The 15,384-nt window shown below is 40.4% G+C and overlaps 1 protein-coding gene across 8 annotated transcripts in view; it reads left to right on the top strand.

The window, feature by feature from the left end:
- Positions 1-15,152, top strand: part of PDE9A (phosphodiesterase 9A) — an 89,595-nt gene extending 74,443 nt beyond the window's left edge. For 5 of the 8 annotated variants that reach the window (XM_065577912.1, XM_065577946.1, XM_065577941.1 and 2 more), the window contains 8 exons: positions 1,826-1,908; positions 2,930-3,086; positions 4,138-4,251; positions 5,372-5,476; positions 8,193-8,321; positions 8,490-8,585; positions 12,323-12,409; positions 12,850-15,152. In XM_065577912.1, the coding sequence (XP_065433984.1) occupies positions 1,826-1,908; positions 2,930-3,086; positions 4,138-4,251; positions 5,372-5,476; positions 8,193-8,321; positions 8,490-8,585; positions 12,323-12,373 (735 nt within the window). In that variant the 3' untranslated portion in view covers positions 12,374-12,409; positions 12,850-15,152. The remainder of the gene's footprint in view (positions 1-1,825; positions 1,909-2,929; positions 3,087-4,137; positions 4,252-5,371; positions 5,477-8,192; positions 8,322-8,489; positions 8,586-12,322; positions 12,410-12,849) is intronic. The other 3 variants (XM_065577917.1, XM_065577930.1, XM_065577923.1) reach the window with 3 other exon arrangements.
- Positions 15,153-15,384: the final 232 nt, after the last annotated feature.

A 15,384-nucleotide genomic window follows, 5' to 3' on the forward strand; every position in this document is an offset into this window, starting at 1 on the left:
CCCTAGAGCTCTACTAACTTCTTTGGGATTTGTGAGCACTCAACACCTCTGAAAATCAACAAGACAGCTGGCTGACTGGCATTGCCCATGGAATGAATTCAGCTTTAGTTCTAATATAATAGAATCCTACAAATAGGAAGTCTAGAAAACATCTCCTTCTCTCATCCTGTCAAAGATATCAGTGATCCAGGGATGTAGTAATATGCCAGATTTCCAGACAGGAGTTATGACTGAAGTATATCTTTCAGAGGGGTAGCCATGCTAGTCTGTATCAGCAAAAATAACGAGGAGTCGTTGTGGCACCTTAGAGACTAAGAAATTTATTTGGGCATAAGCTTTCGTGGGCTAGAACCCATTGGATGCATGAAGTGAAAAATACAGGAGCAGATATAATTCCATGAAAGGATGGGGGTTGCTTTACCAAGTGTGAGGTCAGTCTAACGAGATAAATCAATTAACAGCAGGATACCAAGGGAGAAAAAATAACTTTTGAAGTGGTAAGAGAGTGGCCCGTTACAAACAGTTGACAAGAAGGTGTGAGTAACAGTAGGGAGAAATTAGTATTGGGGAAATTAAGTTTAGGTTTTGTAATGACCCAACCACTCCCAGTCTTTATTCAGGCCTAATCTGATGGTATCCAGTTTGCAAATTAATTCCAGTTCTGCAGCTTCACGTTGGAGTCTGTTTTTGAAGTTTTTTTGTTGAAGGATTGCCACTTTTAGGTCGGTCATTGAGTGACTAGAGAGACTGAAGTATATCTGACCTTCAACAGCCCAAGGGCTGGCCTCTTTGATTTTAATCTCAAATTTAGGTCTCCCCATTTAAATTGACCAAGAAGTAGAAAGAGCCATCAAGCTAAAGTTGTCTCTTCCATGTCATTACTTCCCCAGAAGACCCCCAAATCAGACTGCGGCTCAAAGAAAGAGCGCTTATTAAAGCTGGAAGAACCATTCACAATGTATTAATGTAACCCTTTCCCTGGATGCAGATAGTCTGACATTTGTATGAATTTGGGGCCTGGTCAAAATCCCAGTGAAGTGACTTTCATGGTCTATGAATTGGGACTTAATTCACTATATAAAATATTTCAACAAATGTTTTCTGCAAACTAGATTCAGCCTATGGGTTCCTCATGAACCGCTCACTGAAAATATTGCTTTGCATATTCTATGTTCAGGATTCAGATTTATTCTGTATGGTCACCTTAGCCTGGAGTATTTTTCCCTCACTGGATGACCTAACATTTCTAAACTGCTTTCACTTCCACACAAAACAAATTTAATTTCATCATGAACCACATTTTGTTCCATGGCAAAATGAATCCCAGGTACTGGCAAGAATTTGTGTTCTTGTGGATATACATATGAGCAAAACTGCTTCCACAAACATTCATCCTGTTTGGAAGTTGCTGAAATGTTTATGAAAAATTTTCCTCACCCTCTTCCCATCTCTAGTTAGTGTGAAAGATAATGGTATGTAAATTGTCTTCCAACCCTCCCTCAGCTAGTGTAGACACTGGAATGATTTCTAAAGGCCTGAGTATTAACATCTTTGTGCTTTAAAACATAATATGAATATGAATAACTCTCAGACAAAATTCCACTGGCCTCCTCCAAACTGCTTCTATTTCCTGCGTCAAAGCCAAATCTGAGTCATTTGTTGCTGTAGTGAACAGTGGAATCTTCTTTCTTATCTACAGTACATTTAATTAATGAATAATGGTTAATTTTACCCAGATGATTTGTTTTTCTGAAATGTGAATGTGTTAGGGGAAAAAAAGTATAGAAATTGTGAGACACTATATTATTATTTTTTTCTATTGCAGGAGAAATTTCCCCAAGTTGATATCTTAATTCTAATGACTGCCGCAGTATGCCATGATTTGGATCATCCAGGATACAACAACACGTATGTGTGCCCTTTATTTTTTGTTCCTTTCAAATATATTGGGAAAACAATGCAGATCAGCATTTTCTTCTCATGCCCAGAGCAGCGAGTAGGGCAGCTGAGTAGGAATCTACCCACAATGCTCTACTATCATGGTCAAATACTGACAAGGACAGAGCCACCACTGGTTAGGCTATATGCAACGCTAGCCATTAGCTTACTCAGTCCTGAGCTGAGGCTGCTAACTGTGCTAAACTCTGAAAGGAAAATGGCTCCCTCTTCAATTTTCTCATAAAACTTACGTATTTTCCATTAAAGGAAATTGGCAGCTAGAAAACATTCTCAGGTCATATTCTTTTGTTAATGAACCTATGTAGCAGAAGAATGGTCATATGGTTGAGGCTCAATAACATGGGAAGAGGTTTTGGTTCTTTTCCCAACTCTGCCAAAAACCTTAAACAAAGCATTTAACCACTGTCTATCTCCATTTGCCCATCTATACAATGGAGATAACAACAGCTAGCTGGCAGGGGTGATCTGAAGGTTACTTCATAAATGTCTGTAAAGCACGGTATGAGCCTCGGATGGAAGGGGCTCTAGAAGTGCTAAGCATTATTACTTCTGTGTGCTTGTGTGAACTATATATAAACTCTAATTTACTTGTCTTCAGCTATTAAATAAGGGCCTGATCCAATTTGCGTTGAGCTCCGTGAGCATCTTTCCATTGACTTTACTGGGAGTTAGTGGGAGCCAAGCCTGCGAGCTAAAAAGAAGAGTCCCCTCTATCCTTCCCACATATGTTTTTAAGTTATAGAAATTCAGTAATAACAAGTAAATAATGAGAGTCTTTGAAACTATGTGGAAGTATGATCATTTTATCAAAAAAAAATTGGATTTAATATTAACTGTTGCCATAATTAATTAATTAATTAGGTATTTACAACAATATACATAAAAATAACCAATGTCTAATGTGTAATGTATGTTTTTAAGTGTTGGGTGTAGGCAACATGTGAGACCTCACTATTTTCCTTCACATCAGCTACCAGATTAATGCCCGAACAGAGCTTGCAGTGCGCTACAATGACATCTCGCCACTGGAGAACCATCACTGTGCTGTGGCTTTCCAGATCATTGCCCAGCCAGAATGCAACATTTTCTCCAATGTCACCCAGGAACAATTCAAACGAATAAGACAGGTATGAACGTTGATCCAGAAGGGAGGCTATGGCATGCAAACGGCTCTTGAAGATTTTGTGCACAAATCTACCTTCTGTACAGAATAATTCCATCAAGAGGTTAGAACTGATCTCAAATAATCTCAAACTTGAAGTAACACAGAGAGATTCCTGGGCTATTTCTTTAGCAACTCTTGTTGAACTGTTGAGCTGACCTTCCTTGGGTACCAATGAGTTTGACTATTAAACTTATACTCTTCGGTATAGAAACTTACATTATGAAAGGAGTTGTTGGGATGTGACTGTAACTAGGCCAACATGCTCATATGGTAACAACTTAACCATTAGAAGAACATTATGCTGAACTTAGTTCAAACTGGAGACAATTTGTAAAGACATAAACAAATATTCACCTTCTACACATTTTATCATCTTTTTCCCCCCGCATTTTTCATCATTATTAAAAATATTTGTGTTTATACAAAAGCTTCAATCTGTGTAGCCCATCTCTTTTTTTGTTGTGTGAGGCAATGATGTCATAAGAATAAATTCTGTGACATCACAATATTTTCCATGACAACAAACTAAAATGTAATTCGCATAGCATTATGGGCCAAATTCTGCCCTCAGATTCATGGATGCAACTCCCATCCATATTAAATGAAAATGCAGAAATGCAAAACTGCCATTGACTTCTGTGGAACCAATCTTGGGCCTCAGCACGTAGAACTGAGCTTTTAGTTTATTTCTTTCTGCACTTTGCATTCATACTAAAAATCAAACAAAGCTCAGAACCAGAAGCAGCAGTTTCTCCAGCATATAATTATACACAAACCATTTACATAGTTAGTCATTCTCTTATGTCACTGTGAATTCTTTAAATTAATGGTCTAGTTTGTCAAGTGGCCTCAAGTATGAAAGTTCCTCTTTCACTGGTGCTGATGTGATGCAGCTGTTCTTCTTGTCTGTGTTATAAGGTATTTGTGTTAATTTAAGCACATGTGTTTACACAGCAATAGCTATGCCTTGTGAGACATGTTAAATCAATGTATTATTATGTTTGTTTTAATAGGGGATAATTACATTAATCCTGGCAACAGACATGGCAAGACATGCAGAAATACTGGACTCTTTCAAGGAAAAAATGGATAATTTTGATTACTCAAATGAGGAACATGTGACCTGTGTAAGAAGACTATGTGTTTATCATTTTTCAGTGCCTAGCATGGTTCATAGTGATACTGCTACATTCTAAACTTTGGTTTTGGCCTGATCATGCAAGGTGTTGAGCAGAAGTGGTCAGAATTTTTCTGTCAAAATCGTGTTTGTTTTTTTTTAATAGAAAGTGCAATTTGTGCAAACTTGAAATTTTGTGTGGGGAAAATTTTGATTTTGACAAGAAAGAAATCCAAATAGTTTGTTTTGGGTTGGATCAATTTGAATTGAATACTTGGATAGCTCCCCAAAGTGTAGTATATAAGTGCCTCCAACACTCCTGTGAGGTAGAGAAGTACTTCTTTTACAGCTGGAGAAGTGAGACCCAGAGAGACTAAGTGACTTGCTCCAGGTCTCACAGGAGATCCTTGGCGGAGCAGGGTATTGAGCCCAGCTCTCCCTAGTCCCAGCCTAGCTACCTAACTATGGAACCAACCTTCCTCCCCTTTTTGGGTGGCACTGTGAGTGGGTACCAAATACTGCAGGGAATTGTGTGCCTAAAAACAACGGTTTGCACTGTAACATTAACAGAAACGTCAAAGTATTTCTTGTAGATTTTTATAAAAGCTTTCCCCCAAAAAAACAATGATAAGTCTGGGAGCACTTGATATAAACAAAGTCTAGATTCCTCTTTCGGATTTTGAAATCCTAGAGTCATCTGAGCAAGAAATAATTACTGTATCTGTCAGGATATAAATTCTTAGTTTCATTCTAGTCTCCATTACGTCCATCATAACAATACTTTGTTCTAGACCTAAACCAATCCCCATTGAACTCAGTGGGAATCTTTCCATTGACATTAATGAGGATGGGATTGTGTCCCTATAGTGCCTTCCCTCCAAGAATGTCAAAGCCCTTTACAATCATTCATGGATTAAGCTTCATAATCCTCCCATGGAGTAGGTAACTATTATAGGAGGAAGAGAAAGTAGATCAGTCTTGTGCCTTAGCTATAAGACTATCCTTCTTGTCTGAGATCATTCCCCTCTGCCTCTCTAAAAATGAAGGACTCATGGCTTTTATGTCTTCTATAAAGACAAAGAGACAGGCTTCTATATTACCAGAGTGTTAAAATATTTTTCCTCCTTCAGTTGAAGATGGTACTTATAAAATGTTGTGATATCTCGAATGAAGTCCGCCCAATGGAAGTAGCGGAACCATGGGTAGACTGCTTATTAGAGGAATATTTTATGCAGGTAAGAATGAGAAACAGAGACACAGATACACAATCATCATCATAATAATAGTAGTAGTAATTCCTATTTTAACTATAGCTGACAGCTGACAGCTGACTGGCAATACTGTATGACATTCCAGTGCCATAAGGATGAGGAGGTTTCTTTTGCATAAGGTGACAGAAGTGTGGCATAAGACAATATGTTCAGAATAAAAGTGACTGTAATTGACTGCAATTTGTAAGATAAATGACAATAACGTAGAAATGGTAATGTCATTTGGCTGCAGCTTGTTCTTACTAATAGGGCTGCCTAGTGAGTTTATATGGCATGTTAAACACTTGTCAAGCCAAAAGGGCAAGAAGCGTGAGTATAGAAAAAGTCAATTAAATGGGCAGTATTAAATGGGCCAAGTTTAAATTATATCTGTGATGATTTGAAATGACCGAGTCTGCATAGGATGAACATTTGCTTTAAAAATGAAAACATTCTGATTATTTCCAAAGGACACCATCAACTTCATTAGTCCTGAAAAGTCAGCTTATGCTCCCAAAACAGTTGCTTCTTTCTGGATTCCCCCATCTCTCTCTAGTATGGTTTCTTGAAATATAAAGCAACATTAAAACTATCAGCAATCCTCTGCTCTCTCCCACCCAAGTCAAGCTGTCTGTACAGCAGCTGGCAGCATGCAAAGCTTTATTGTGATTGGAGGAACAAGATGCCAGAGTTTTCTTCTTTCTATTTTTTTTTTTTTACATTTTCCCTGTGCTGAAGGAATCAGTTTAACAAAGAAATTACATTAGACGTATCCAACGGGGAAGGCTTGACAACAGAGAATCTTAATAACAAAATGTTAGAGGCACCTTTAGCTCATTGTCTCTGCAATATTTTTATGCAAAATAAAATGATCTGTCTCTGCATTTTATTGTGTTCCTCACCCTAATATCTGACACAAGGTACTACAGTGCACACATTATTAAAGCAAGTCTGACAGATGAGAGTAAATGCTGGCAATGAAGTTAAAGGGGTGTCAATTTTTGGCATATTCTGTGCCCTTCTTACTAACTATGCACTTACAGGAATAATGGTTCAGACGGTCAGCTGATTCCAATCTCTGTAGACCCATTTAAGTCAATGGAGCTACGCTGATTTATACTAGCTGAGAATCCGGCCCATTATTTGTAAAGATCTTTCCAAAGTTTGGAACGCAGAGATACATCCGTCCCTGAATCTGTATGTACTAGGAGCCACTTGATAGACTAGAAACAAAAACCATTTTTGACCATGGTTGGCTAGTCCTAGATTAATACCTAAAAGAATAATTCTCCAGAGAAGAAGGAAGTCAAGGACCCTTTCCCTCCTAGGTAGAATGGCTAAGGGCTAGATTCTGCTACTTTGTCTCACACTGAGTAGTGCTTTACTCCACAAGAAGTCCAATGGATTTGGGGTGGCTGCCTAACTGCCTTGTACGTCTCTGAGTATCTCCCTCCTACAGTATGTCTACACTATAGCAGGGAGCAAGTGCAACCATGCCTAGTTGGGTGGCACTCTGTCCCCCTCTAGTGGCAGCTAGAGATTGATGAGTCTGTTACAGCCTGGGCTAAGAGACATGTCTTTTGGCTCATGCATTAAGCTCCAGAGGTCCCAGGTTTGATCCTGGCTGACAACGACCAGGTCTATTGGCATTACTCAAGCCTCTTAAGCCAGGCAGACAGACTTGTGCTAGTGGGCTTACACCAGGGGTGAAAGTAAGTTAGGCCACTTACTGGTACGGGCCGGGAGAGGAACTCCGGCCCCCGGAAGGGGCAGGGCCTCGGGCGGAAGGGGCGGGGCTGGGGGGTCAGCATCCCCCAACCAGCCCTTTCAGGCCACCTGGCCCGCACCACCCGTGGATCCCGTGTTGATTTAAAGGGCCCGGGTCTCCGGACGCCGCTGCTGCACTAGTGGCAGCGGCATCCGGAGCCCTGGGCCCTTTTAAATCGCCGGCCCCAGGGCAACTGCTCCCTTTGCCCCCCCACCCGTCGGAGGCTGCGGGGGAGGGGAGGGCCAAAGGGGCAGGGACATTAAATCGCTGCAGGGCCCTTTGCCGCGGCAGAGCTTTAACCTCGCTGCCCATCCCCCACCCTCTGGCAGCAGCGGCCCTGCGCTGCTGACAGGGGAGGCAAAAGGGGCAGGGACATTAAAGTGCTGCCGATGCGGGTTCTTACCGGTACGGAGTACCAGTCCGTACCAGCTCACTTTCACCCCTGGCTTACGCTAAATATAGCTGTGTGAACATTGCACTACCAGAGGCTTGAGCTAGCCACTTGAGCAAAAGCCCACCCTGGGTTCGAGGTGGGGTGGCTGGCCTCCTCCAGTGCCGAAACATCCCCACAGCTATTTTAGCACTCTAGCTCGAGTCCCACTAGTGTGAGTCAGTCTACATGGGCTGTGAGGCTCGCTCCTGACTGCATACATACTCTCATGGTCTTGTTACAATATGATACTTTTCTGTACATGCAGCATTTGTGAAAAACCAAAAGAAACAACAATACAAAGGTTATTAAAACAATAAGAGTCAGCTTCTAAAATGTATAACACACAGTTTCCCTTTCATTTGCTGTTGTCACATATACCATTGAGGCATGTGTACAGAATATCAGTGATCTAGTTGCTGGCCTGCAAACAGTTTGTGTTTTGCTGCCCTCACAGTCTCCCTGTTGATAATAATCTTTGTTAACTGTTGAATCTGTCCCAGAGTGACCGAGAAAAGTCTGAGGGACTTCCAGTGGCACCTTTCATGGACCGAGATAAAGTGACCAAACCAACAGCACAGATCGGGTTCCTTAAGTTTGTCCTGATCCCAATGTTTGAAACAGTAACAAAGGTAAGTTTTTACAGTTCTAAGATGCCTCCTGGAGCTGAGAACATTTCAGCTTTGATTTTGATAAACGTTTAGTCAGCCAGTGACACCTGCTCTCGCTCCATTTCTATCATTTACAGATAAATAAATATTTAAAGAAATGGTCGTTTGACTTTTCTCACTTTTGTTTAGCTTTTTCCAGAAGTTGACGAAGTGATGCTCCAACCTCTTTGGGAATCCAGAGACCGCTACGAGGAATTAAAACAACTAGATGATGCTATGAAAGAGGCAAGTTATACATACCCAGAACTGAGTGACATATTTCAGTCAAATATTAAATTTGCTCAAAAATTCAGTGAGGAGTGACCAAAACTATTCGTGAATATGGGTTGAATTCAGCAAATTGTTTTGGCTGAATAAAATTTTCTTTAAAAAGTTGAAAAAGTCTAAAGGGTTTATTTTGGCTTTTTAAAGGCAAAATGTTTTGACTTTTCATGTCAAAACATTTCTTTTTGAAATCTAGCTCCATGTGTTCACATTTTTATTTAAAAGGGTAAAACACCGAAAACGTAACAAAAGGAAAATAATTGTTTCACTCAAATTACATATTTTGTTCAGGCCAAAATTATTGTTTTCAGCCTTTTTGTTTCATCAAGAAAAAAAAATCAGTTTCAGTTCAAAACAAACCGATTTTGTGGATTTGAACTGAAAAATCAATTATTCTCTCTGCTCTATACATATGCTCTGGGTGGTACTAAGAAGTGAAACAGACAATTCAAGTTCTTCTTCATGTTGATGATATTTATTGCTTTTGATTATATCTATGGTCACTTTTTCTTCCTATATATTTGTAAAGCCCCAGACATACCTATGGATAAGTAATAATAATAATAAATAGAAAGAGCAAGAGAAGCAGTCATGATACCTAACCACAGAAAAGAAAATGGCAAAAAAAAATTCTGGGTGCACAGAATGAGTAATTAAAAAGAGCCTGCAGAGATATTACCAGATGTCATTGGCATTACACCAGAAATTGCTCTCGCTCTCTCTCTTATACTGCACACACACGCATACCATACAATACGATTAAACAAATGACCACATTAATTCATTTTATGGCCCAGGTTAAACTATCTATCAATGGTATTTACCAAATGTCTCCCCCTTTGGCATGTAAGACCTCTGAGAGCTTCGATGATATCTGTAACCAGGCGTCAGGTCTTTCAGCTCTCTCTAACCTTTGCCAAATCCTTTTCAGCACTGTGCAAGCAAGAGAATCACAGTGTTGTGCTTGGTCCTGCTCCCATTGAAGTCAATGACATAGCTCCCATTGACTTTAGTGATACAGAATGATGCTCTTAGTGCTCAGACTGTGACCTCTACTCCTGAGTCATCTCCCTCTGAGGTCAGAGTTTAGGTTTCTTTTCGTCTCGTCAATGATGCCCAACAGCAGGTAAGCCCAAATGCACTACATCCAAATCCAGTTACCTTACATAAAAGCAGAGTTTATGGGCTCAGGAGAGAAAACAGAGAAAAATCCGAAAATAAATTAAGCTCATCTAGGTGGATGCTCTGATAAAAGCACTGATTGAGGGGCACAAAGCTGGTGGTACAAAGTATGGAAATGTTACTTACCGTATAGTTAGAAAAACTCTTTTTGGTCTGCCTTAAGATTCTTTTCCTACTGTGTTAGATTAATGTCACCCTGTTTTAGGAAGTCTGTATGTATGTATATGTATGTATATGTATATGTGTGTGTGTGTGGTGTGTGATCTCAAATTCTTTTTCCTCTTCCATTCACTCTAATTTAAGTGATCTTTCTGTTGACAGAGTCATTTTTCCCTTGGTGGGTATCCAACTCTCAACACCATTATCTGAGTCAGTATCCAGTAATACAGTAAAAAGAACAGGAGTACTTGTGGCACCTTAGAGACTAACAAATTTATTAGAGCAGAGGGGCACATTGTGATATATGCCACCATGTGCCTGCAATGCCCCTCTGCCATGTACATTGGCCAAACCGGACAGTCTCTACGCAAAAGAATTAATGGACACAAATCTGACATCAGGAATCATAATACTCAAAAACCAGTGGGAGAACACTTTAACCTGTCTGGTCATTCAATGACAGACCTGTGGGTGGCTATCTTACAACAGAAAAACTTCAAAAACAGACTCCAATGAGAGACTGCTGAGCTGGAATTGATATGCAAACTAGATACAATCAATTTAGGATTGAATAAGGACTGGGAATGGCTGAGCCATTACAAACATTGAATCTATCTCCCCTTGTAAGTATTCTCACACTTCTTATCAAACTGTCTGTACTGGGCTATCTTGATTATCACTTCAAAAGGTTTTTTTCACTTACTTAATTGGCCTCTCAGAGTTGGTAAGACAACTCCCACCTGTTCATGCTCTCTGTATGTGTGTATATATATCTCCTCAATATATGTTCCATTCTATATGCATCCGAAGAAGTGGGCTGTAGTCCACGAAAGCTTATGCTCTAATAAATTTGTTAGTCTCTAAGGTGCCACAAGTATTCCTGTTCTTTTTGCGGATACAGACTAACATGGCTGCTACTCTGAAACCTGTCAGTAATACAGTGTAATTCTTCCTGTTGCACAACCCAAGTTACTTTTTCATATAACACCAATGTGCTTCCTATATGGTTAGATGCTAGCTTTTCTGTTTGGTTTTGTCTTTTCCTGTTTCAAAGTTTATAAGAAACTGATCTGTATTTAATACAAACATTTTCTCATTTCCTCCAAAGACATTGGATCTAAGGGCTTGTCTACACTGGGGAGTTTTACACTGACATAAAATTGCACTAGTGTTGCACTGGTGAAAACATGTTCTGTGCACACCCTGCACTGGGGTAGAAAGAGGATTGCATCAGTGTAGCTTTCCTGGCTTTGACAACAAGGTACATTGCACTAGTGCACATCGCTTGTTTACCCTAGTGTGGCGTGTGTGCAGTGTCATCTTTGTAGTTACATTAGTACAGAATACCCCAGTGTAGACCAGCCTTATAAGGAAACGTGACCAGCAGGCCATTCCCATAACATCTTGTTAGCTTATTGAGTCCCTTTAACAGCTCTTTGAGAGAATGTTTCATTGTCATGCAAATGAAAATTAGTTTCCAAGCAGGCTAATTTCTACATAGCAAAACATACAGAGCACGGTATTCCACTCCCCAGGGTTTATATAGCACATACAGTTTATATCACACAGACAAGACACTCACATGGTTACTAAAGGAAAGTGAAAGAAAGTTTGCCTCTGGTGGTCTAGTAGTGTTGATATGCACTGACATGTGAGAGATGCAGATTTATTTACCAGGCCTAGTCCCTCACTCCCTGGGTGGTGGTGGTGATTATTTGCCATAGCACCACTAGAGATAGGCACTTTCCAAACACTTAAGAAGGACAATTCCTTCTCCAAGGAGCTCAATTCTAATTCTGATTGAGAGTGGACAGGAACAGAAGACGGGCCTTGTAGGGGGAGTTATAGAAGGGCAAAGAAAATCTTGTGGAAATTCTCAAGTCTATGACAGAAACATGAAACATTCCTTAACGAAACCAAAAATAAATTCAAGATGATAATGGGGGCTTGTTGACACTTTGAGAAGTTTCAAGCTGAAGTGAATTTTTATACCTGAAATGTAAAGCTGTCAAAAACAGAGTTTCTATGGAAACAAATAGAGCCTTAATTACGGTATATCGGCACAGGAGTGCTGGTATAATGAACTGTGTAAACTCAGAAATCCATCAAATAATAGCAGGTAGCGAATGATCTCAGATATTAACTCAACAGATAATGAGAAATACTGAGATGCACTTTCTCCAGACAAGTACCATAGTTATTTTGGATGGAATGGGGCCTTTGATGACCAAATTGGTGTATACAATTCATTAGCGATTCAGCTGATACCTTATTGAGGATTAGTGATCAACTAGCGGTGGCAGTCTGTCTGTGATGTGCCAGTGGTGATATTTGTTCTGCTTTGCTCTTTATTCTAGTTGCAAAAGAAGAAAAGCACAAGTTTGACAACTGACAGCACAGAGAAGTGAAAAGAAAAACACTCTGAGCTACACAAAAGTCACAAGGTGAGTTTGTTTGTTTTTTAAATATTTTAAAAGTAGACACACATGGACAGAAGATGGTGCAGCTCAACTGACTTCAGCGAACTTTTCCCTTCTTGTGCCCATAGAGAATTTGGCTGGAAGTCCATAGACATATGATGAAGTTTTAACAACCACCCTTTTCTGGAAAATGATTCACAGAAGTCCCCCCCCCCCCCCCAAAAAATAATTCTGATTAATGCACTAAATACCTGTAGGCAGCCATATGACAATTACAGCATAATCTAACTAATCTTTGTATCTTAATATTTATGGGCCAGTGGGTGTAGCAGCACATGCTTTGTTTACCTAGCAATATTCCAGAGATTATGACCTAACAGTGTATTTATCTATATAATCATCTGAATTTTATTATGTTTAGTTGACATTTAATATATTTGATCTGAATTTCCCTTCTGTACCAGAACAGAACTGATGAGACCTTAAAGGTCTGTTGAGTGAGTTCACGGAGTGGATTGATGCAGCTAAGTATCATGGGATCCTTCAGCCCGGAGGAAAGATGGTAGAAAGCCGCCGAGACCATGGCAAGAACATATTTTCTAAGAACTGTTGCTATCCTCATGGATGCAAAAAAAAGGAAACTTTGATGTATAGATTTTTTTTATTTTTCAACTGCTCTTTTAAATAATATATTCTTATACAAACTTGGGTGCTGTAATTATTTCCTTTCATAGATGTGTCTATAAAGAACTGCTCCTGTTCCCAAAGAAAAATGTTTTCATAATATGTATATGGAGGAAGAGGTTGGGTGTCGGACTTTTTAAAGGAGCCATTTTGTAAACATTTGTGTGTGGTATAGTGTGTGTCATAACAGTAAGAACAGAAAAATGCTTTATTATTCATGTATGGTTATGTAAATATTAGGAGCCAAATCCTGCCCTGGTGTATACCCACAGGACACTACCCCTCACATGGTTACTAAAGGAAAGGGAGAAAAAGTTTGACTCTGGTGGTCTAGTAGTGTTGATACGCACTGACATGTGGGAGAGGCAGGTTTATTTACAAGGCCTAGTCCCTCCCGCCCCTGCCACCCTACTGAGGGCCAGATTGTGACTGATCCCTGTGGAGGAGTACAAGGGAGGAGGATGAGGGGTAAGGAACCATTGTTTCTTGTGCCCCTGTTGCAGGGGTTAGCCACGATCGTAGTCCTGGAGCAATCCTGAGTGCAGGAACTGGTCCCTGCTAGCACTGGCTGGGACACTAGCTGCCAGAGTTGGCCAGCTACACAATGGAGTCCCCCTGCTGGGGTATATCCATGGGTGTGCTCTGTCTGTGTGACAACGGCCCTCTTGGCTGACACATGGGGAACTGAACAGGAGATGTCCAAACTAAAAACATGAGCTGCTACAGCTTGAGCTAAATAGCCAAAGCTCTGTAGTTAGGGACTGCAACAACTCCTATCCTCTGTGTATCGACACAGAGGGGCAGATGTAGCACATGTTCACCCAGGGTTACATCTGCACACAAGGGAATTCCAAGCGGCATGCGCAATAGTGCCAGTGCTGGAGTGGTGCTCCTCCATTCCACCCCCAATGAAGTTCATGGCTAGAAGCCTCAATAGAGCCTGGAACGGGGTTCCACATGTATTACCGAGGGCAGAATTTGGCCCTAGCTTTTTAAATCTTCACATGACAGAAGTGTAAGAAGTATTGCACTGTAGCTTTCACATAGGTATGCTTTTAATCAGACTCTTTTGGTGGAAGAAAACAGGCTGCCATTTCTGTGCTTTGTCTCCTAGGTTATTCTGTGGTTGTGCTATAAATATGCAGAGTAGCACATAAGGAAGGCACGGTGCCCACGAATGCTCGTGTTTCTCTTTGAAGGGCACACACACTGAAGCCATATGTCTGCAAGCTCCAAAGCTGCATGTGAAGTCTTAGCTCAGTTTAAAAAGAAAGAAGAAGGTGGGTAGCTAGTCCTTCCTCCTCATGACACAGGCAACACTTGGGGAATCTCAGGCTTTCCTTTCTAGGAGTACCAAGTGACTAACACTTGCTCTTTTCAGCCTTGAAGAATAATCCTTACCTCCTTTTGTACAGTGCTCTGGCATTTCAAAGCCTTTATTCTTCTCTAGTTTGTGTTTGTTAATTCTCAGCTTAACATTGTTTCTCCCGGGGTGGATATCCCAGTATTGTGATCTGCTCTCCAGTCCTCCACAGTCTGGACACCTCCTTGAAATTTCCAATTCTTTCCCGTCTTCCTGCTTGGCTGCCCCACTGGCAGAACCACAGTGGGTTGTGCTGACTTTTTCTGTTGCAAATTGGATGATAGCCAGAAGCAAAGCCTGGATTTGAACACCCCGACAAGGAAAGGTTCTAAACCCAGATTCAGATGCAAGTTATACAAATACCTTCATAATACAATGATCCAAATACCCCTAAACTCTGTGATGTTTGAGGACTGAATCTGAATTTTCCAGCTACCTGTCTTTACTAAATATTATACTCCAGAGTTCATGATGAACCAGATTCATTTTGCTGTGGAGTTCCTGGTTTCTTTTCACAAGAGAATCAAATTCACCATCTCCAGTTAAGTGGATTTCCTCCACAAATCAGCCCCCAAAGCAGATGTGCTGTGTAGTAATTACAAACAATTGCTTTAGGATATACCAAGTCCTGCATTCAACCAGAGCGTTAAATGCGAAAATCTCTTGTAATAAGACCATCTCACCCAACTCATAATAAAGATTTTTAAGTGTTTATTATTATGTTGTGTTACCTCCGAGATTTCATTTCAACTGAAAGGCTCTTCAGCAGACCAAAGCTCTGACTCTCCAAGCATTTGCTTAACTTTACACACATGATAGTCTCATAGACATTAATGTAACTCCACACATGCATAAAGTTAAGCGTGTGCATAAGCGTTTTCAGGATCAGGGCTCATCATGAGCTTGAGCCTTCTCCCATTGAAATCCATGAGAGTTTTGTAATGGACTTAAG

The sequence above is a fragment of the Chrysemys picta genome, chromosome 1 (assembly GCF_011386835.1).
Source record: "Chrysemys picta bellii isolate R12L10 chromosome 1, ASM1138683v2, whole genome shotgun sequence".
Taxonomy (NCBI): domain Eukaryota; kingdom Metazoa; phylum Chordata; order Testudines; family Emydidae; genus Chrysemys; species Chrysemys picta.